This window comes from Nelumbo lutea, chromosome 2, assembly GCF_056320005.1.
Source record: "Nelumbo lutea isolate HS-2025 chromosome 2, American lotus-T2T, whole genome shotgun sequence".
NCBI lineage: Eukaryota > Viridiplantae > Streptophyta > Magnoliopsida > Proteales > Nelumbonaceae > Nelumbo > Nelumbo lutea.
The window spans coordinates 112828111-112849493 of NC_142685.1; the positions used below are offsets into that span (position 1 = coordinate 112828111).

At 34.2% G+C, this 21383-nt stretch overlaps 2 protein-coding genes and 1 long non-coding RNA gene across 4 annotated transcripts; 1 reads left to right on the forward strand and 2 right to left on the reverse strand.

The window, feature by feature from the left end:
• Nucleotides 1-8123: 8123 nt before the first annotated feature.
• Nucleotides 8124-9461, reverse strand: LOC148872887 (putative pentatricopeptide repeat-containing protein At3g13770, mitochondrial). Its single transcript, XM_088970166.1, has one exon. The coding sequence runs from the start codon at nt 9459-9461 to the stop codon at nt 8124-8126; it is 1338 nt and encodes a 445-aa protein (XP_088826292.1).
• A 1937-nt stretch (nt 9462-11398) lies between these two features.
• Nucleotides 11399-14573, forward strand: LOC148872888 (uncharacterized). Of its 2 annotated transcripts, none has more exons than XR_016106788.1 (2): nt 11399-11619; nt 11880-14573. It is a non-coding gene; the product is annotated as an uncharacterized LOC148872888 (long non-coding RNA). The 2 variants fall into 2 exon arrangements; XR_016106787.1 differs by having other exon boundaries at nt 12064-14573.
• A 593-nt stretch (nt 14574-15166) lies between these two features.
• Nucleotides 15167-18684, reverse strand: LOC148872889 (IQ domain-containing protein IQM2-like). The gene is made up of 9 exons (XM_088968113.1): nt 18430-18684; nt 17520-18050; nt 17307-17421; nt 17156-17221; nt 16971-17059; nt 16766-16856; nt 16444-16683; nt 16221-16322; nt 15167-16100 (listed from the first exon to the last, which is right to left on the reverse strand). Exons 2-9 carry the CDS (start codon nt 18008-18010, stop codon nt 15357-15359), a joined length of 1938 nt encoding a protein of 645 aa, XP_088824239.1. The 5' UTR covers nt 18011-18050; nt 18430-18684; the 3' UTR covers nt 15167-15356.
• Nucleotides 18685-21383: the final 2699 nt, after the last annotated feature.

Genomic DNA, 21383 nt, shown 5'->3' on the forward strand with positions numbered 1-21383 from the left:
AAAAGATACATCGAGATACACCATGGATACGTATGTGCATTGGAGAAAAACTAAGATATGCATAGATATGCAGATATGCTTGAAAACAATATAAATATTTTAATAAATAATAAAAATACATCAACAACACTAAATATAAGACCTCATTGAGGTGTATATACAATTAATTAATATAATTTGTTGGTTTTATGAAGAAATATATTGTAGTTAATTATAATTTCATTAAAAATCATATGGTTAATTATAATTTATAAATTATAATTCTTAAGTTTTAATGGTTTATGGGATGGAAAAAACCCAACTCTTCTATCCAACCATAAAACATGCATTGGCACAACTTCTAAGTAATAATAATTATTTATTTCCAAAAATTATAAAAAATAAATAAACATTATATAATATATTCAAAAAATAGTTATTAAAGAAGAAAGTTCAATTGCTTTGTGGATATGATAGATCATCTATAGAATTATAATATATTCAATCATTGTAATCAAATGATAAAATATAATATTTATTTTTTAATTCTAAAAATATAAAAATAAAAAATAATTATTAAACAAGAAATTTCAATTGGTCTATAGATATGATAGATTATCCATAGAATTATAATATATTAAATTTTTGTGATCAAATGATAAAATATAATTAATTATTATTTATTTTTTTATTCTAAAAATATAAAAAATAATATATATATATATATATATTAAAGAAGAAATTTCAATTGCTCTATGGATATGATAGATAAAACATATTTAGTCTTTATAGGCAGAGAAAAAAATTATATTTTCAAATTTTTTGTTAATTTATATTTTCCCAAATATTTTCATGAAATTTCCATAAATCTACTAATAACACAAAAAATTATGATTTTGAATGTAAGAAATGTAGATCAAGGTAAATTTAAACATTCAAGAAAAAAAGAAATCACAAGATATTAAAAATTTGAAAAAAAATACCTATTTTTGCAATATTTTTTCAAATTTTGAAAAATCTTCAAAAAATTTAATGATTCACACTTTCTTGCAAATTTTTGCAAATCTAGCACTCTGGGAATGAGGTTTGGAGTTTTAGAGTCATTTGGGAGTGAGAAAAAACATTATTTCAGGGAAAAGAAGCTTGTTTTTCCCCTTTTTTTTCAAGTTTTGGTTATATCTTTTTCATCGATACACTACCAATACGCCTTGATACACCCCCTATACGATCTGATATGCATGAAAAAGACGAGACTCCCAATTTCCATGCATATCCCATAAATGTTTTTTAAAGATACGATACGATACACCACGTATCGGGAGTATCGTATCGAAAATTTAAACTCTGTAACTAGGAGCATCCAGAATAATGCGATACAAATTTTCCTACATGTAATATTTACATTGCTTAATTTGTCAACAAGATCATCAGGTTAAACCAACAAACAAACAAGTAGGGGATATTAAAGATTTGATGCCAAGAGATATATTAGTGTGATGTTTGTTTATTACATTGATTTGATCATCAACAACAAGGGAGATACTGGAGGAAGAAGTTACCTATAGAATTAAGCATGATGGGCAAAAATGAAGGCATGTATCCAAAATCCTACATTAGAAGATAGTATTGTTCAGATCAAAACAAAAAAAAAAATCATAATGATTATTGATGATGCACGATCTGGCAACTCCTTGCTGGAGGGCAGCTCGAATGCCGAGCTGGAGAGTTCGCCAGGTCGACCTACGAAAAGACAGTATCTGAGTGTCTAAGTTTCTTTACTTAGGGTGGGCACTCTAATGCTTAAGTCAGCAAACAGGAGAATTTTGAGAGAGCTAAAGAGCAAAAGATCTAGAGAGCTGCAAGAGCTAAGTCGCCACGTACCTTCTCAGAGGGAGGGGACGCCTTTATATAGGCATAAGAAACTAGGAGCTTCTAGTAACACGTCCAACATTCCCGGGAAATTGTGTTCGCCATGTTCAAAGGAGATCTCTCAGCTGGGATAAGGTCCACCCAATCAACTCCAATGCAGTCGATACGGAAAGATGGGTCTAACAGTCGAGCATCATGATCTCGGAGAAGTCGGAGATAGTAACCCTCTTAAGGAAGAGGTCACCCGACAAGTCACTAGCTAAACTCAGGTTAGGTCGGCAAAAGCGGGTTGCCTCTCATGCCGACCTAACGTCTTGACAAGACCAGGGTAGTCCGGTGGAAGCAGGTTGCATCATACATTGACCTGAAATCCCATCTATTTGCTTGTAGTTTGGTCTACCGGGGTGGCCCCGAGGTCACTGATGCAGTTTGTTAAGTGTTTGAGATGATCTGCTTATGTGATGCCTAGGTGTCACCCAACTATTCTATGATGCCATGTGTCATGATGTCATTGGAGGACTAAATTACCCCTCATCAATTATAAAGCCAACAATGTGCAATAGAGTGTTGGACAGTTAAGAAACATGTCAAAATATTAGTGTAGAAAAAATGTGAATATTGAGATAGGTGAGTGGAGCAACTAGAAATGATAGGATAAAGAATAAATATATACTATTATAAAAAGTATGAATGGCCTCTAAAATTTTTAAACTTTTTCTTGACTAAAATACCCCCTTTTTTGAAATATGGTCCTTTTATTTTGAGGGTAAAAATTGTAAATTTAATACTATTATTCAATGCATTCAATTCCCTCATTAAATCCCATATTTAAGGTATTAACTCCCATTCGCCCTCATTGAACCATATATTTAAAGTATTTTTATTTATTATCATCACTAAATTCCACTAATTAAAAGTCATACATTATAAATTAATAATTCCAATAAAATAAAAACTTATACTTTTAAAATATACATGGAAAAATAATGTTATCATTTAGGTGGTGGTAAGAAATTAAACCATGTTGGGTTAAATGGGCCAACTCATATTGCCACAATTAAATAATAAAAAGTCAAAAAATAGATAAAAATTCAAAAATAATTTAAAAATTAAAGAATAATTTAGGAACGTTTTTAATATCATCTATTCAACATATTAAACAATAATAATTATGATAAATAATAAATATTTTTATGAGTTATGGAAATGGAAATGGAATATAAAATTTAAAACCAATTAGAAATAAAACCATTTTCCTATTCTCTTCTCTCTCATTAAATCTCATATCTAAGTTATATTCTCTCATTAAATCCTATATCTGAGATTCATTTTCTCATCATTAAATTCTACTAATTAAATCAACAACATTAATTTTAATAGTATAAAAATAAATATTTTAAAAAGTAATTTGAAAACAAAACCATTTTCTTCCCTCTTAGTGGTGGATAAGCAATTCAACCATTTGGGGTTAAATGATTTAATCAACACTATCATAATGTAGTAATAATAAATTAAAATAAATAAAATATAAAATATAGAAAAAATGAAAATATTTGGGCATATCTCTAATATTGTATATTCATTATACTAAACAAAACAAGTGTAAAATATAAGAAGTGTTTTTATTAATGATGAAAATGGAATGTCAAATCTAAAATCAACATAGAAATGAAATGATGTTATAGTCAGATAATAAAATTTTAAAAATAGAAATTAAAAAGAATCACAAAAATAAAAAAAAAACTATAGAAAATCAAAAATCCAAACTATTTTCCTTTTTGGGTCGTGGGTTGGGTCAAATGGAATAACTAATGATGGCATAATTAAATAATAAATCTTTAAAAAGTAAAAAAGTACAAATAATCGAAATAATATAAAAATTATAAAAAAATTGTACACATCTCTAATATATTAATTATACCAAACAAAGGTTAAGTGTAATAAGTAAAAATTATTTATATAATGTAGATGACATATATAATTAGAATTGATCTAAAAGTGAAGCTATTTTCTTACCTAGATGGTGGGTCAATTATCCATATTTTCAAATAAACTCATGGTGTCATAATTGAATAATAAATAATTAAAAAATAGATAAAACACAAAAAATTGTAAAGTATAGAATTTTGTGTAAAAAGTTTGGAAATATTTCTAATGTTATGTATTCATTATATTAAATAAAAATAATTGTTAAAATAAAATTTAATTTTATTTATGATGGAAATAGAATACAAAATTTAATAATAATAATAATGATGATGATAATAATAATAATAATAATTCTTATTGTAATTTAAAATTTCCACATAAAGTCAGAATGTTTTGTGTTTATTTATGTTTATTTCATACATACATACATACAAACATACATGTAGTATATTAATTTATACTTTTAAAAGTACCAATGAGGGTGTAGAACTTTACTAAACTACCCCTATTTTTTAATTTAGTCCCTCTTTAATTCTAAGAGCTAATAATGTAATATCATTTATAATTTTCACCTTATTTAATTCCCTCTCATTATGTCTTACATTTAAGGTATTAACTCACATTCTCTCCATTAAATCTTGTACTTGAGGTATTTTTCATTTAATAATTCTAATAATTAGATCTTTATCAAATACAAAAATCATTTTAACAATATAAAACCCATGTTTTTAAAGGGTAAAATGCTAAAATGTCCCCTGAAGTTTCTAACCATTACTGAAAACCTCCCCTGAAGTTGCTAATTGCAATCACCTCTCTTGAACTTTAACATAATTGCAAGTATAACCTTTCTCTTATAATCCTCTAATAAGAGGCATGAAAATGTTCAAAATAACCATGTAATTACTTTGACGAAAATGTTTATTTCCCAAGTTTTCCCTTCATATCAATCAATACCCCAAACTAGGGGTGGATTAAAGTCGAATATCTGGTTATTCGACCTCAACTCACTCATAAACTATCAAGCTTGAGCTTGAGCTAGATTCGAATTAGAGACTTGAGCTCGAGCTTAGCTTGAGTCAAAAGCTCAGAAGTTCGAGCTCGACTCCCTTTGATTGCAAGTCTTCCTCAGTTGTTGAAGTGCCAAGCTGAGGATTCCCTAGCAGCTGATGTCTCCCTCAGCTGCTGAAGTGTTGAGTTGAGGCTTCCCTAGCAATTGAGGTGTCGAGCTGAGATCTCCCTTAGTTGTCGAGGTGCCGAGCTGAGGTATCCCTTAATTGTCAAGGTGTTGAGCCGAGGTCTCCCTCAGTGGCCGAGGTCTCCCTTAGTAGTCGATGTGACACCCTATGTACACATAATCAATTAGGCTCGTGAGCCTCACGATCCGAACTTTATTAAGCTCAAGCTCAGCTCGATTAGCAAACGAGCTTATATATTAAGCTCGAGCTCGGCTTGTGGCCACCCCTACCACAAACCCTTCCAATCTTTTCTAAAACTGATTTATTTTATAAATTTTCCTTTCATATGAATCCCTCAAAGGTAAAGTTACAATTTTAAACTTTTTTTGTTGTTTAAAGTTTGTATTGTTTGTTATGCAAAAACTAGCCTCAATAATAACTACATGGGTATTTTGGACATTTGTGTGCCTCTTATTAGAGGATTCTAAGAGGGGTGTGGTCTACTTGCAACTATATTAGAAAATTCAAGGGAGACAATCACTAAACTTCAGTGGAGATTTCGGCAATGGTTAGAAACTTCAAGGGAGGTTTTAGTAATTTACCTTTTATTAAAATTAACAAAAAGAAAAAAAAATGAAACCATTCTTCCATCCAAGTGGTGAGTAAGCCAATTCAACCATCTGGGCCAATTGGATGAATCCATGATGTCATAGTTAAATAAAATATGTAGAAAAAATGGGTCATTTCTCTGATATTTTATATTAATCATATTAAAGAAAAAAAAATGACATAAACAAAAATTGTTTTCATTGATAATGCAAATGAAATACAAATTTTAAAACCAACAAAAAGAAATGAAATTGATTTCCTATTTGGTTTAGGTCAATAGTTCAACTTTTAGGTCAAATGTGTCAATATTTGATGTCATAATTAAATAATAAAAATTCAAAACATGATAAAAATGAAAAAAATGAAAAAAAATGTAATTTGAATTGATCCCTTTTTAATTGCGAGGGTAAAAAATATAATTTAAACTATTATTTTTCACCTCATTCAAATTCCTCTCATTAAGTCATATATTTGAGGTACTAATGTCCATTTGCTCTCATTAAATGATATAAGATATTTTCTCACCGATAAATTATGTTATTAGATCTATATCCAATACTTTTAACAATATAAATTACATTTTTTTTTTAAATTGAACCAAAAAATGAAATTGTCTTGTTGTCTAGGTGGTGGGTAAGGTCAACCATCTAGGTTAAATGGGTCAATCCATGATGTCATAATTAAATAATAAAAATTAAAAAAGATAAGAATACAAAATATTTGTAAAAAACATTTGGGATACCTATAATATAGAATTATTTTATACACATATAAATATATACAAAATTTAAAATAATTTGGATGTAGATTACTATTTTCATCATCTAAACTTGCTACGTGCAAAGCACGTGCAAATTTACTAGTGTGTTGAGAGGAGTTTAATAGGTGATAAAATGAGGAAAAATAGACTAAGATGGTTTGGTCATATACCAAGAAAACCATCTACAACACAAATAAGAAAAAGTGATTTCTGACAAGTTCAAAGGGCCCAGAAGAACTAAGGACAGACCAAAAAGGGCATGGTTTGAGATAGTGAAAAATGATTTAAGGGACCATCATTCAACAATGACTTGACATTCAACAGAGTGGAATGGCACAAGGCTTAATTGAGTTGCTCGTTTGGTTGAACCACTTCACTAAGTGTTCACTTCTAGAAGAGTTTTAGTGTCATACATTGCTTAAAACTGAGAGACCTGTTCATGGGCCAGGCTTCGGGCTGGCTTCAGGCCAGGCCCACTCAAAGTTTGGCAAAATCTAAGCTCGAGCCCAGCCCATGAACGCATCTTAATTGACATACAAACAACAAAAGACGTTTTTAGAATAAAACAAAATATTACTGCCATTGAACTGGGTGGTTTGCATCCTTTCATAGAATTTTTTTCTTATCAGACTGATTCAATGATTAAACCATACCAAAGGCCAGTTCCAGTCAAACCTGGTCCAACCATCCAGTCCAGTCAGATTTTTGAAACACAGTCTGAACTTCCTCAACACATTCAAACTTACTATACAAATTTGCAAGGCTGGCAACCACGGAATTACCAGTGTAGCCACTTTTGATTGCTTGGTCTCGTATCACTTCCTTTCAAAAACAACACACATGTAGAAGTGTGAGGCCCGAGAAAGAACAAATGAACCTCAAACCAGAAACCAATATTTTTGTCATCTTCACCTCCTTAAAAGGCAGATAAATGAACCTTAATATTGACCAAGTGAAGTAGATAACTAATTACTCTGCGCAAAGAACTGAGTTCATCCTTAAATGAATCTTTAACTCCATTAATGTCTTATACAGATCTCATTGGATCAGCTGATAAAACATTTTTTTTACCTAAATTATTACTTATTACTTTTATCAATTTCTCTATCTTGAAGCTTATGATTTAGACCTCCATAGCCACCACATCCAAAGCTCGAGATTTAATATCATTTATTGCATATAACCCCAAGCTCTGTATCACCTATTCTACAGATGTATGACTATGGATTAATGGCAATATAGTAATATATTAAAATAAGAAGAATTAAGAACATAAATATAAGATTATGCAGTTCAGTAAGATGTGTAAGTCCATAGGTGAATGCAATAAAAATGTGTAAGTCCAAAAAAAACTACTGATTAACTAAAAGGTTGCAAGAATCATCTAAACACAAAATGTCAAATGATATTGCGTTCCACTTGTCAATCAAGCAGCCAAACAATCTACTCTTTAAATCCTAAGAAAGCAGCAAATAGCAAACCATGTTAATCAATACAATATGAAGAAAGATTAAGATACACAAAACAATCCTGGTCCATTGTGATGGTAGACTTCTAGAACTATACATAAACTAAACAAATTCAACTTTGAGGTGGGATACTCTGAAGGGTGTTATGGTAGTTGCTGAAGCTGCCATGCTTGTGTCCCTGAAGCCCAGGTAAGGAGCATGCGCCATGTGTTACAATGTATTACACTAGCACCGAGAATTCTATTCTAAGGGTTGGAGAGTTCTACTTCCAATATCCATGGAAAATGAAGAAAAAGAAGGCAATTATCAGCAGATGAAGCCATACACCAGAAGTTATGCGACCTTCCGACACTCAGTGTACAGCTTTACGAGTTTAGCATCAAGAGAATCATCACATAGGTCATAACCAATTTTGATTGCTCGACCATGTATCTGCTTTCCTTCCTCCAAACCCATGATACTTGTACATGCATCAAGGGCACAATTAAGAACAAATGAATTTTGTTCAACGTCTCCAACCACCATGTCAAGGTAAAGCTCCAATGCTTCCTGATTCAACCCATTTCGGACGTAACCTGAAATCATTCTCCCCCATAATTTAACATTCTTTACTAGCAATTCATCAAAGAGGCGCCGTGCAAGCACCATCTTATTGCATTTCTCGTACAACAGAATAAGCTCATTTACAGTCAGCAGCCCTGGCTTGTACTCAAATTTAATCATGTGAGCATGGATTTCCTGCCCTTGTCTAAGAGTAGCTTCCATGGTGCAAGACCGTATCATACAGGTAAAACCCAACTCTTTTGCAACCTTTAAATCTAACCCAGATTGCAAGATCCTTCGAATAAATCTCATGGCGTTGTCAGCTTGATTGTTTGTGTTATAACCTTCTATCATTGCAGTGCAAGCAGCAACTGTTGGTTCATCTATCTTATCAAATACTTGGCGTGCTTCATCAATGCTGCCGCACTTGGCATACATATCAATCAGTGCTGTGACAATAAAATCATCACTTTCACACCTATCCCTCTTGATATCCTTGTGAATTTCATTACCCATTGCTAAATTACCCAACTTTGCGCAAGAATTCAAAGCTATAGTATAAGTAAACACGGTAGGCTTGACATTACCATCTGATGTCATCATATTGTAGAGTCTAAGTGCTTCCTCATGAAAACCCGATTGACTATACATGGAAATGATGCTAGTCCAAGAGACAGCATTTTTAACAGGCATTTTCTCGAATAACTTCCGAGCAGTTCTGTAACACCTACATTTGGCATATAAATTAATGAGATTATTCACCACGAAAACATCATTCTCCAGTTCGGTTCCAACGATTTTGCTGTGAATTGTTTTTCCGAATTCGAGATTCTCTGCATCGGCACAGCTTTTGAGAAGGATGCAAAACAAGCTGGGCTCCGGCTCAATGCCTTGGGCTTCCATGAGCTCCAAGACATTGAGGGCCTCTTGTATTCTTTGTTCGAAAGACCATTCATTTGTTGCCATGGGTGGGGTATACTCCGACCGCCGGTCGGTTCTCCGGTGGAGGGGGGCCGAGGCTGTTCGAGCCACCGATAGGCGTTGCCGGTGGCAGCATTTTGAGAGTGGAAGTGAAAATGCTCTTCGATTGTGCAGCGCGTGAGGAGTTGGAGCCAACACGGCCGCCATTGGACGGGCTGCCACTGAAATACGATCATGATAAGATATATCTTTGGACTTCGCTAAAAGTTGTGGTCAACGGTCATAGACCAGTCCAAACTCTTGGGCGGCTGAGATTAGACACCTTTCGCCTATATATGTATGATAAAACTAAAATTTAATTTTTCACAATATAGCCTTAATAAAAATGACAATAAAATTCTAAATTATTTAAATGTTAATAAATCAACTTTTTTAACTAAAACTATCTTATGCATTATAAATTAAATTTGCACTTTGGACATAAAATATAATAAAAATTATAAGAAAACTAGAAAAGCTTTATATATTATTATCAAAATAATCGGCTCAAAACAAACAAGAACTAGAATCGATCCAATTATTAATGAGTACAAAGCCCTAAAACCAAAACTGGCATAATCAGTTTGGTTCTATTGGGTAAACCCAATCCATTGACAGCCCTAATTTGAATCGATTTAGATGTGTATGTATATATATATTTGAAATTTATAATTCAGCTATTAGTAAAATTGATTTAATTTGTTGTATTTTTATTAGATTCAATGGTTCAAGGTTCATAAAATTTATTTTTAATATATTTTCTTCGTAGTAAACAATATTAAAATCATTTTAGTTCATTTGTTAAATAATACATAAAATGTTGATCATTTTGTTAATATATTAATACTATTCAATATTCTATTACAGCCCAAATTCCACTATAATCCATATAAACCAGATACGCAATAATTGATGGATCCGAATATATAAACAAATCAGTTTTGATGGACCTTATATATCCGTATATTTCATATTTGCAGCTCTAATAAATTGAGCTGATGCCCACTTTGTAGTGTATCTAGTGGGGTGGGTTTGGACCAAGCCCAGCTATGAGAGTATGAGATGGGCCTTGTTTTGGTTGCAGAAAAGCAAAAAGCTCCATCTCGAACTCAAAGTAAGGCCTTGGCCCAATGAACCCAGAGCAAAAAGTCTGTAGCCCTAGGGACTAGGGACATTTCAAACTTGTATGTTATAATTAATCATTTGTTATCTGCTGTAACTGGACCACTCTGTTGTATTTTCTGGAACCCCATATCATGTGTTGTGCTTTATGAAAACATTGAATCAAAGATTATGATGGTGTATGGTCCCGTGCTGTTTATTTGAAAAAATGCCATCAGCTCATTGCTACATAGAGGTTTATTTTAAATTGTTATTTACTAAAACTTGTAATTATATTATATAAATTTTAGTCTCAGTTTGTGTGAGAGTTAATGTTTTCCCAATACTAATGTATTTATTTACTGTTGAGCTTATGTGGTATCTAATGACATTTAATAATGTCTAATTGTCATACAAAAACAAAAAAAAAAAAAATTTATCGAACACTTTTTTCGTTTTTCAAGATAAATTCTATACAAAACGATTTTTAAATAAATGACCACAGTACCAAACAGCCATGGTGTGATCAATTATGTGTTGATAAATGCATGTCAAAATCCATGATATTTTGCATTCCAAAACCACCACTTAAAGAAAAGACATTTTCACCATGGCGCCTTTATAAGAACCAATTACAAGTAAAAACTATATAGCACTCCACCTCAGAATTCCAAATTCAACTGAGATCTACAACAATTCAAAATTTAAAATATCTCCACTTATAATATCAATACCAAACACTCAAGTGGGTATCCGTGCATATGGATATGATATGCCCGATCATATCAATAATTTGATCTTAACTCATTTTATCACATTTTTCTTTTATTTTTTATGGATTTTCTTCTTCAATGCAGGTAGCCCATCCCCTCCCTTACCCCCCCCCCCCAACCCAATAGCCACCATCTATTGGTGGGCTTTCTTTGCTAATTTGGGCCTTATTTATTTATTTGAGTTTGAATCTGGTACCCACAAAACGCTACAGCCGCACACGGCACATCTCATGTACAACCCCATCAAAGGCAACAAACAAGATGAGATGTGCGGCTCCTGGCTGTAGCGTCTGAGAAATGGGTTACTTAGTTCCCAAGTTTGCCGTTCTCTTCACCTTTAAGTAAGAAAGCTATTTATATATCAGCATTCTCAGATGCTCTCATCTTGCCCTGTGAAGGTTGACGCGGTGCCAGTTTTGATGCAAAGATGGTTATCTCCAAATTTCGATGTGGTGAGTTGGTTGTTTAGTTTCGTTCATTCGCTTTAACTAATGAAGAAAACAACTAAACCAAGTAAATCTTTAAACCCATCTTGGTTCCTTGCTTGTTTATTCATGAACCCTGCCATTGATAATTTGGATTTGAAACTATAGAATATCAAGGAATCATTCACAAAAAGCATTAATGACTGATTGTTTGTGACTTTGTTCCTTTGTGTTCTACTTGAAGAAGCTGAACTGAATAACTTATTGATTTCAGTCTTTAATAATAGGGCAAGGAGCTCACAAGCTATTTGATCACTTAATGACTTGTTCACAAAAGGAAAAACAATTAATCATTCAGTTAGCTCACTTCAGATGTTTCTGAACTAAATGGCTTGTTGCTTTATCTTTTAGTGGGCTGGTCTCTTATTGCTAATGGTAGCCAATTACATGTTCAATATGCATTGTTTTCAGGGTGGACGATGTGTGAAATACTGAGAATTTGGAAGAATGAATATGTTCAAAGTTCTTAAATATTTTTGTTTTCAGAGAATATTGATGTTCAAAATTGGGTGATAACACAATTTTTGTGTATCACCAGTATGTAGGGGTGTCAATTGGGCCAAGTCCAGTCATCTGATGAATATTCTGAACCATTTTGGGCCAGTTCAATTCAATATCTAGGACGTCCATTCTGTTCAAATTGGTTTTAATTTAGATTGATTCCAACTCAAACTTGGTCCATTGATGCATATATTCTTAACTTCTGGTCTGATATTGGTTTAATCTGACCCAATTCAATATAAATCCATTATGGATGGACCGGGTCTAATCCAATCCAATCATTTTGGACCATTAAGTCTAGACTAAAGAGTAACCCATCCAAATTGATTTTGATTTGAATGGGTTTCAATCCGAAACTGGTCCATTAACATCCCTACCAATATGGATACTTTGAACCTTGCTAGAGTCACAGTTAGAACAAGAAGATACAAAAGAGATCAAAGGAAAAAAAGAAAAGCTCATGAATCCAACAATCTCTCTCTCAACGTATAAACTACAAACCCCAATTTTTTGAACTTTGTTTTCAGATTGCAATTGTTATGCATATCAAAAAGCATAACATCTCTAAAATGTTCATGCTTTCTTGAATCTTGATTAATTGATACTTCAGCAATGTTGCCAAGCTCAAACTGGACTAAATAGTTTTTATTTTTTTTTCTTAGAGAAAAGTTATAATATTTCATTAATAAGAAAAACAAATCAAATAGAAGTACTGCACGATAAGGCACTGAGCAGAGTTTAGAAATTTCATTTCAATCAAGTAGATACAAATAAGGTTCAAAGTATCCATATGATATACCCCTTATATATTTTGGTCCTCAATACATCTGTTTACAGTGATTTTGGAAACACATTTTTTAAATAATATATAAAAATATGTGTAGAACTGAAACTTGAAAAAAACTAAAAAAAATAGGAGTATCGTTTTTAAGTATTGATACATCTCTGCCGATACACATACGTGTATAGATAATTTGAACCTTGGATACAAGAAGATTACTGATACCTAAAACATAGCTGTTTGGTATTTTCTTGAACAGTCTATGTGATGCCACCCAAGATTATATTTTGCTACAAAAACCCTTTCATTAGCGAATCTATTATGTTGTATTTGCCTTAAAAAATTCTCCTGTTTCTATCTATCTAGTATTGACCATAACATAGCTGGTGGAATAACTCCCCAAATAGCCTTCCCTTTCTTAGACAGACCAGCTAGATTCCAGCACCATAGTTGGACCACCAAAACCGGCAATGGCAGCCAAAATGGGTTTTCAGTTGTCCAGTTCTTAGAAATGTTGATACAGTCAAACTTACCCCATTTACATGTATTAGTATGTATTATACTCTGTAGTACTTATTGTTTTAAAGTTTATTTTGATTTGAAGTAGACTTCAAAACTAATCTAGAACCATGCTCAATTTTTCTGAATGAATTGAATGGTTGAACCAAAGGATGAAACCATTCAACCTGTGATCCAGTAACCAAAACAGTTCTCTATCAGATCGGAGTCGACAACATTCAACATTGATTTTTAGTGTTTCCTATAAGAGGTACATGAATATTGATGTAGGTGCATATGGCACAGCCCCGGATTGTGCCACGTGGCATCAGCTGGATGTGATTCTGGCCATTCATCTCTAACTGCCTCCAATCACCCCATGGCAAGGTCAGCTATAAAACGGGGGGGTGCCCAGTTCAAGGTAAATCCGTCTTGCTCAGTCTTACTCTCTTGCATTCTTATTCGAGAGAGACCTCGTCTGAGCTCTTAAGGACTAAGCTTTGAGCCCTCGTCTCAAGTCTAGTCTAACCCCTCTTTAAGCACCTGGCTAATTTCACCGTCAGAGTCTCCGCCCCTGGGATCACACCTGGGGCGTCTGACCTGTTCTCTTCTCCTACTCACATGTTGGACCCATCAGCATCGGATGTCAGTGAATTTACTTTGTTGCCCTCGGTCTCATCTTTGACAGCAACAAATATATTTATCTTCTTGAGCTTCTTCAATGTTTCTTGCGCAAGGAATTCATCTCTACGCAAAAAAGGCATAGAGGGAGTAGTTGGTGCTTTAAGAGTTTCTTTAATGCTTTCTAATGAACCTGGTCTCAGGATTTGGTGACTTGATTGATTAAAATACAGAAGAATCTTTCTCAACCGATGATATGGAATCTGCTTTCCTCCCCAAGATGTGGATGCCAAACATCACCATCAAGGACTTATCTACGCCGACTTGTTCTTTACCACCTCCGTCCCAAAAAGACCACCCCAGAAGGATACGAAAATAGACCAAGTAAAAGTCCTTTAGGCATTATCTCATTTATTTTACTGTCATTTTCAGGTATTCCATGTTTTGATGTGGACATGAATAAGCAACTAAGCACGTAAATTTCTTTGAATTCTTGCTTGACGCGGAAAGATTAGAAAAATTTGACTCCCTGCACTTTCTCACACGGTTTCTGTTAATCTATACTTGCTCCTCAAACAAAGTTACTCCTGTTACAAGTAAAGGATTTAATACTACCCCACACTTGAAATGAAGTCAACTGTATTTAATTCAAATCGAACTTATGGGTATGTAGTCCAAGCTTATAATTACCAAGAAAATCACTATTTGAACATTGTTTTCGTTTCAGAAGTTCTATACTGGTGCAGAATGCAAAGTAGTTTCTTTGAGTTCTTACTGTACACGGAAAGAAATGGTTTCCAATTTCCATTATCCTACCACAGACAGAATACTACATACTTTTCTAAAGCCCAAAGTGAAGTCAAATTTATCAAAGTCAGCTCAGTTCATGGTTGAAGATCATCCTCAGAAAATGCCCTTTTTAGGAAGATAAAACTGCAGTTCTTGAATAAGTTGACAGGAGGAAGTAGTTTCAGAACTGAGGCTCATCATTTGATGATCCTCAGATATCCCATGGCCAAGGTTGACAAGGATAAAATTATAAACGGTTAAAGTAGACAGAAAGTTCAGGACACAGGCATGAGAAGCACTTCCATGATATCATCACACCAAGTGTTGATAAAAAGAATCTAAGTCATTTCTTTGTTAGAGGGAACTAAAGCCCAAAAGACTCTACAATTTTGAAATTCACAACAGGATCTACAAAAGAATTAAAAAAATAATAATAATAATAATGGTACAAAAAGAATTCTTGTATAATCTTGTCTACAGACAAAAGAATAGATCATTAGGGGGTTGTCCCTCCTCATCTAAGATTAGTTCTTATGGTTGGTGTTGTTTCTCTCCACAAAGAAGTTGGTGTTGATACCTTTGGGCTCAGTCCTTTTAAGCTTCTAGGAGAGGAGTAAGCTCTAGAACACCCATCACTTCTTGGAGACAAGTTTGCTTGCTCCAGAGCTCGGAATTGGAGCTCAGATGGGTAATCCCTCAAGCAGCCAATACGGGGTCCAGCCCCCGTTGTCCATTTGCAAGACAACTTCTTCCCCAGTTGATATGACTTTGTTCCCTTCTTTGAATTTATCCTCTGGAGGATTGATTCTTTTGGAATAATTTCATCTTCTTTTTTTTCTTGATCTTCCTCAAACAAATTCCTCTTGGGAACCATATAATCTTGCTCTGGCATAATCAAATCTTCTGCGGTTTCACAGCCATTAGATAAAGTTTCCCCTGAGAGACTGTTGCAACTTGGTCCATCCAATAGACATTGGCTCACTGACGTCTCAAACAGATCATTTCTTTTTGGTATTTTAAGGTTACTCAATTTGCTTTTCAGGTCATGAGTCTTCATCGACTCCTCTGGTTCTGGTTCAGAATCGCTAACTAATTTAGCAGAATCAGTTGGTTCTTGAATCAAGTCAACGGAGTTGATGTCTTCTGCCTCAAAATCTGTCACTTCCTGAGTCAAGTCTTGTTCGGAGGAGTTCTCTCTAAGACCAATGCTGCTCCTCTGCTTTCTTAATGAGTCTTCTTCCTCGTCAGTTGGACTTCTCTGGAAAAAAAAAAAGAATTAAAAGAAAACATAGAATTCCATCAGAGTGTGCCCAATTGACTATGTTTTCCTTCTGAGTAGGTTATGAAATTACTAAAAGTGAAGGCAAAACTTTTATACCTTAACATCCGTGAGATCCACATTATGTTCCTTGAGGTAGGTCATAAATTCCTGAAAGTTTTCTTCCGTTGGACGATAATGTCCACTATGTGGCCAGACTGCCTGTTTAGAAGTCGAGAGAAAATCCTGGTTAAACAACCTTATCTGTGCATAAGCTAAAAGCCACAATAAAGCATTGGATCTTGAAGATAAGAAGAAAATTAAATCAGAAATTGCTTTATACCTTCAATACACCATTTTCCACAACTAGTCTCCCGGCTGCAGAAGTGGCGCCTCCAGCCAAGAAACTGGAGTGTTGGAACGTTCCTTTCTTCTTCTGCCCAACATACAAGTTCTTGGATGTGCTCAGGACAAAAATCCATTTACCATCCTTTGGTCCTTCAGATGTGTCGAGAACTTTTCCAGTCTGCTTGTAGAAGAACTTCCCATTCTCCACTACAACTTCATAAGCCTTTCTTTCAACCTGAAAAGCAAGCATATAACTGTAAGAAACTAATTCCCAGCCTTGTGAAACATGCACTCTACAGAAACAAATTGAGGCTTACCGGACCAAGGTACTTGATGCATTGTTGTTGAAGCTTTGATCGAGGGCATTTGTCAACAAGATTGACCTCTTTTCCCTCTCCTATGTCCAGCCTGCATTTTCAAATTCATGCAATTGTTTCATGAATTAGATCTGATTCTGCAACTAAATTCTTGTAATCAAAGGGAAGAAGAAGAAGAAGAAGAAGAATGTTTATAGAAATTTACCAGTAGAAGAAGGGCTGTCTGCTCTCACAATGGAGCCATTTGACATAATAGAAGTGGAGATTATGTCCATAACGATGTCGTGGATCAATCTGTCAAGGACACAACATAAGATTCAGATCAGTACAAGCTTATGGACATCAGCTAAAGGTTTCATTTGTAGGAACCATTCTAAGTCCAGGGCTTACTGCTTCAAGCCAATGCTGTAAAGCAAGTTTTCGAGCCTTATTATCCTTTGATAAGCCTTTCCCAACCTGCAAAAGAAAAGAATTACTTAAGTTTCAGCCATTGTTAAAGGAAACATTATCAGATGCACCTCTGAATTCATTCCAAACTTACCTTGGCAGCCCTTGTTCTTGCTCTTGACCATCGGGATATGGCAGTCTCATGCTTCTCAATGTCAAAGAATGACACAGAACTCCGCTTGAGCTCTGCAAAGTCTAGCAACTTCCACCTGCAATACACATTAAGCATAGAAAACAAATTAGGATTTTTCAACAAGTACAGGCTACAGAGAGAGGGAAATAGTTACAGATGAAGTTGAAGACTAACCATCGTTGCTCCACTAGAACTGCACAGTCTGCGAGCTTTCTTCTGGTTCTGAAGCTTTTGTACACTTTCTGCAACCTCAATGCCGCTTCATGCTTCGGGCTGCCTGAATCTAACGAGGGCTGTGGAGAGACCTTCCCAATACAGTTATCCGGCTCAGGAAATACCTTGGCAGTTTCTCTGTTCTTGTTCTTAAAACTGACTGATCTGCCAGCCACATTCTTTTCCATGTCTGTGGAAGGAGTTGTTATTGAGATTGTGGTCTCCATTTCGCTCTTTTTAAAGCTGACAAAACCTTCTAAGACCATCTTCCCAGAGCCAGAGGATTTCATTATTATAGGTTCTGAATTCCGGCCATTGAAACTGACGGATCGCAGTGTCGTCCGGGCATCCTCGCCGTCTAAACTGGTGGGTTTAACGACAACAGCTTGGCGCCCATCATCGTCATCCAAATCATCGTAATCAGCAAAGGGACAGGACAAAGATATACCCATTTCGATTATAAAGCCTGGGAGATCTTACTGAAAACCTTGTCTGCAGAAAAAACAGATCTTGCCTGTTAGAACAAACCAAAAGCAATCGACTTTTTTTCCCTCTTTTCATTGGTTGCAATAAAAACCAGTAAAGCTCGTCGTTGAAGATGGTCAAAACGAAGAAAACAAGAACGACCTTCAACCCAGAAAACCCATTTCGATTTGTTTCTACAAATAACATAAAAACAAGAACCCAGTTGCAGAATTTAATCAAACGGGATACAGAACCACCATTTCATGAACTACCCAGAAAACCCGTTTGTATGTTTCCATCTTTATTTGCGAAATCCTCATTGAAAGAACGCATGAGTTTTAAAAGAGAATGAACGAAAATGGATTGAACCTGTCAAACTATTCAAAAATGTACATAAAAATCTTACCTTTGGCGGTGAAGACTTGTTACTAGAAGAGATGAAATTGGTTTTGGGTTGCTTGAAGAAACAATGAGAGACAAGACGGACAGAGAGTAGAAGAACCCAATTGAAGAATGAAGAGATTGGAAACTGGTAGATATCGGAGGGGGGTTGGTGTCTTGGGTCGTGGATATTACAGAGTGGCTTTTCTTCTTGCTTCCTTTTTCACAACTCACAAGCTTATGCTTTACAATCTAAGAGAACGTTATAGCTCTCCATGCTATCTCATCCGATGAAATTTATAGGGGATGGAGGAGATGGAAAGGGAGGGAGCAAGTCAAGAGCTGCTAAATTCCAACCACGTGTTCTTGACCATACAAAAGAGAAAACTCGCCGTTTCTCCTCAACTCGTTTTATGTTTTCATCGTTTTCACTTTTGATGTTTATTTATTATCATCTGAATGCCTTTTTGGTTGCTAATTAATTTGGCTGGTCAAAATGAAAGAAAAAAACACTCGATCCATCTCATCTTGCTTGTCATCTTCCTATTATTTATTTTGTTTTGTTTTATCATTCCTGTGTGTGTGTGGTTGGATAGAGGCAGGGACTGGTGCCTGTGAAATTTCTAGTACTTTGCTAGTGTGAGGCTCAATTAGTTAATTGTTCTATTAAGATTCTATGCATCTACAGAAGAGACCATGGGAGAAAGGGTGATGGGGTCATGGCTCTGTTAAGTTTCTGATTATGTGCAGAGCAGAGTAGACCAAGCCTATTAATCAGATTTCCTTTAGAGATCCAATCAATCTGATGCTTTGATGGAAAGACCCATTTTTTAATTAGTTCAAAGGAAAAATTTATGATACGGAAAAGATATGATATGAAAAGAGTTTTGACCGATCAAAAACCATTTATGAATTTTGATAAATCACACTTGATTCGCTATCATGTTTATGATTCGAATGTATTGATCAATTATTTTTTAGATATTATATATTTTTCATATCATAATCCAACTCTATTTCAAAATATCGATAGAGGTTAATATTTAAGATGAAGTTTATCAATATGTCATCAGTCGATACGTTGCAAAATTTTGATCCTTCACACACACGAAATAATGGCCCTGATAAGTCAGGCAACATAATCATCATGAATTCTTGATTTGGGTCTAAGCACTGATTTGGTCAGTAAGTTCTCCCTTGGTTAGTATTGTATGTATTTGATGAGCTAAGTAGGGGTCAAGCATGGGGACCGCAATTGCTTATGTCACTCGAGTTTTCGCGTACTTTTACATGGCTTAACTCTCAAGCATCCAACACTTAGTTTTCAATTTTTGTGGGGGAGGGGATATAAAGCTGGACCAAACAAATTCTTCCTGAGTCAGAGAGGTCTAAATCAACTGCTGTGAACCTCAACAGTTTATTATCAAAATAGTAGTGTTTTCCAAATTTATAAAATATTAGGAGCCAAACAGGGTGTAGTTGAACTAATTGTATGTATGATGTACAGGGTACAGCAAGACTTAAAATAATCCATGAATCTATCTAATCTGCAGAGTAGTACTTTATAAACAAATTAAATGAGTCATTCAAGGAAATTTTTGAGAGAGGAGAGGGAAGGGGGGGTGTTGAAGCATAAAAATTCTGGATGTGGTAGTAGTGGTCTCTTGTGTTGGGATAAGCTTCAAAATTTGTGATTTCAAGGCTCAGAACACAAAACCCTAATTTTAGGTTTTGTATTTTGGGTATTAGAAAGAATGTTTCAAAAACCAATCGAAAGATTGAACCGCTTTTACCTCTAGTTTGCAGGTCACCTTGTGATAAGCAATATATATATATATATATATATATAATATTAAAAATTGGGGCTTGAGGGTAAAAATGTTCTTTTGGGCAAAAAGAGTGGGGAGAGAAGCTTTTGGGGCACCATGAGATTTGTAGATCAGGAAAAGCTATCCAAAATTGACACAAAGATCACTTCAATCAAACAACCAAGTCGATCGAGCTTTAACCAAATCAATGGTTTGTATACAGATATAGTGTATAGCCCATGGTCCAATGGTCAAGTCAAATGGATCGATAATTCAAATACCCATATCAAACAGGTTTTGACCAAATCAACAGTTTTTCTATCAAACCCCAGGTTTTAGGAAAAATCAGACCCAAAATCTTGAGTGGGTGATGGTTCAACTATCAGAGTCAGTGGCAGGTTGAAAAGCACTGTTTAAAAATGTTTTTACCTCAAAAATCAACTCTTACCAAACATTAAAAACACGTTATGACTCAATTTTATTTTCCACATCCCAAAAAGCTCAAAAGCAAAAGTTTATCCAAACAAAAATGATGCATTATGGAGGTAGTTTTTCAAGATTGTTGTTTCTACAATTTGAAAACGGTGAAAACCAATATTTTCTTTGTTGTTTCTTTTCATTTTCAAAGGATAGGTAGATAGAAAAACTAGTTACATTAAGGAGATTGACAAATATGTACAAAATACAATTTTGTTTCTTAAAACAAAAGAAAGCCGTCATATTAGTAAAATCATATTATTTTTGCATTTTATGAAAATCTCTTAAGAAAAGAAATTCTGGGTACAAGAAATCATTCAAAGGAAATCTCTCTCTCTCTCTACTTTTGAAATCAAGGCTGTGTTTGGAAACGATGCAAATAAGTGTAAAACAGTTCATATAAATTGCAAAATTAGGTTAGTTTTGCAATGACAAATTTATATTTTTACCAAACAGATTTTTAGCTGTAATGGATGTAAACATGAATTCCAATAAAGCATACTCTTTTTTTTTATCAAAAACCCACTTGAATGCAAATTTACTTCTTTTTTATTGACGTACTTTCACATTTTATTATCAATGTAAATATGCATTGGTCAGTCATTTATCAATGCATAAATATAATATTACCAACTTACCAAATACAGACAAAAGTGAACCAGTGCAAATTTACCTTAAAACAGGATTTACACTC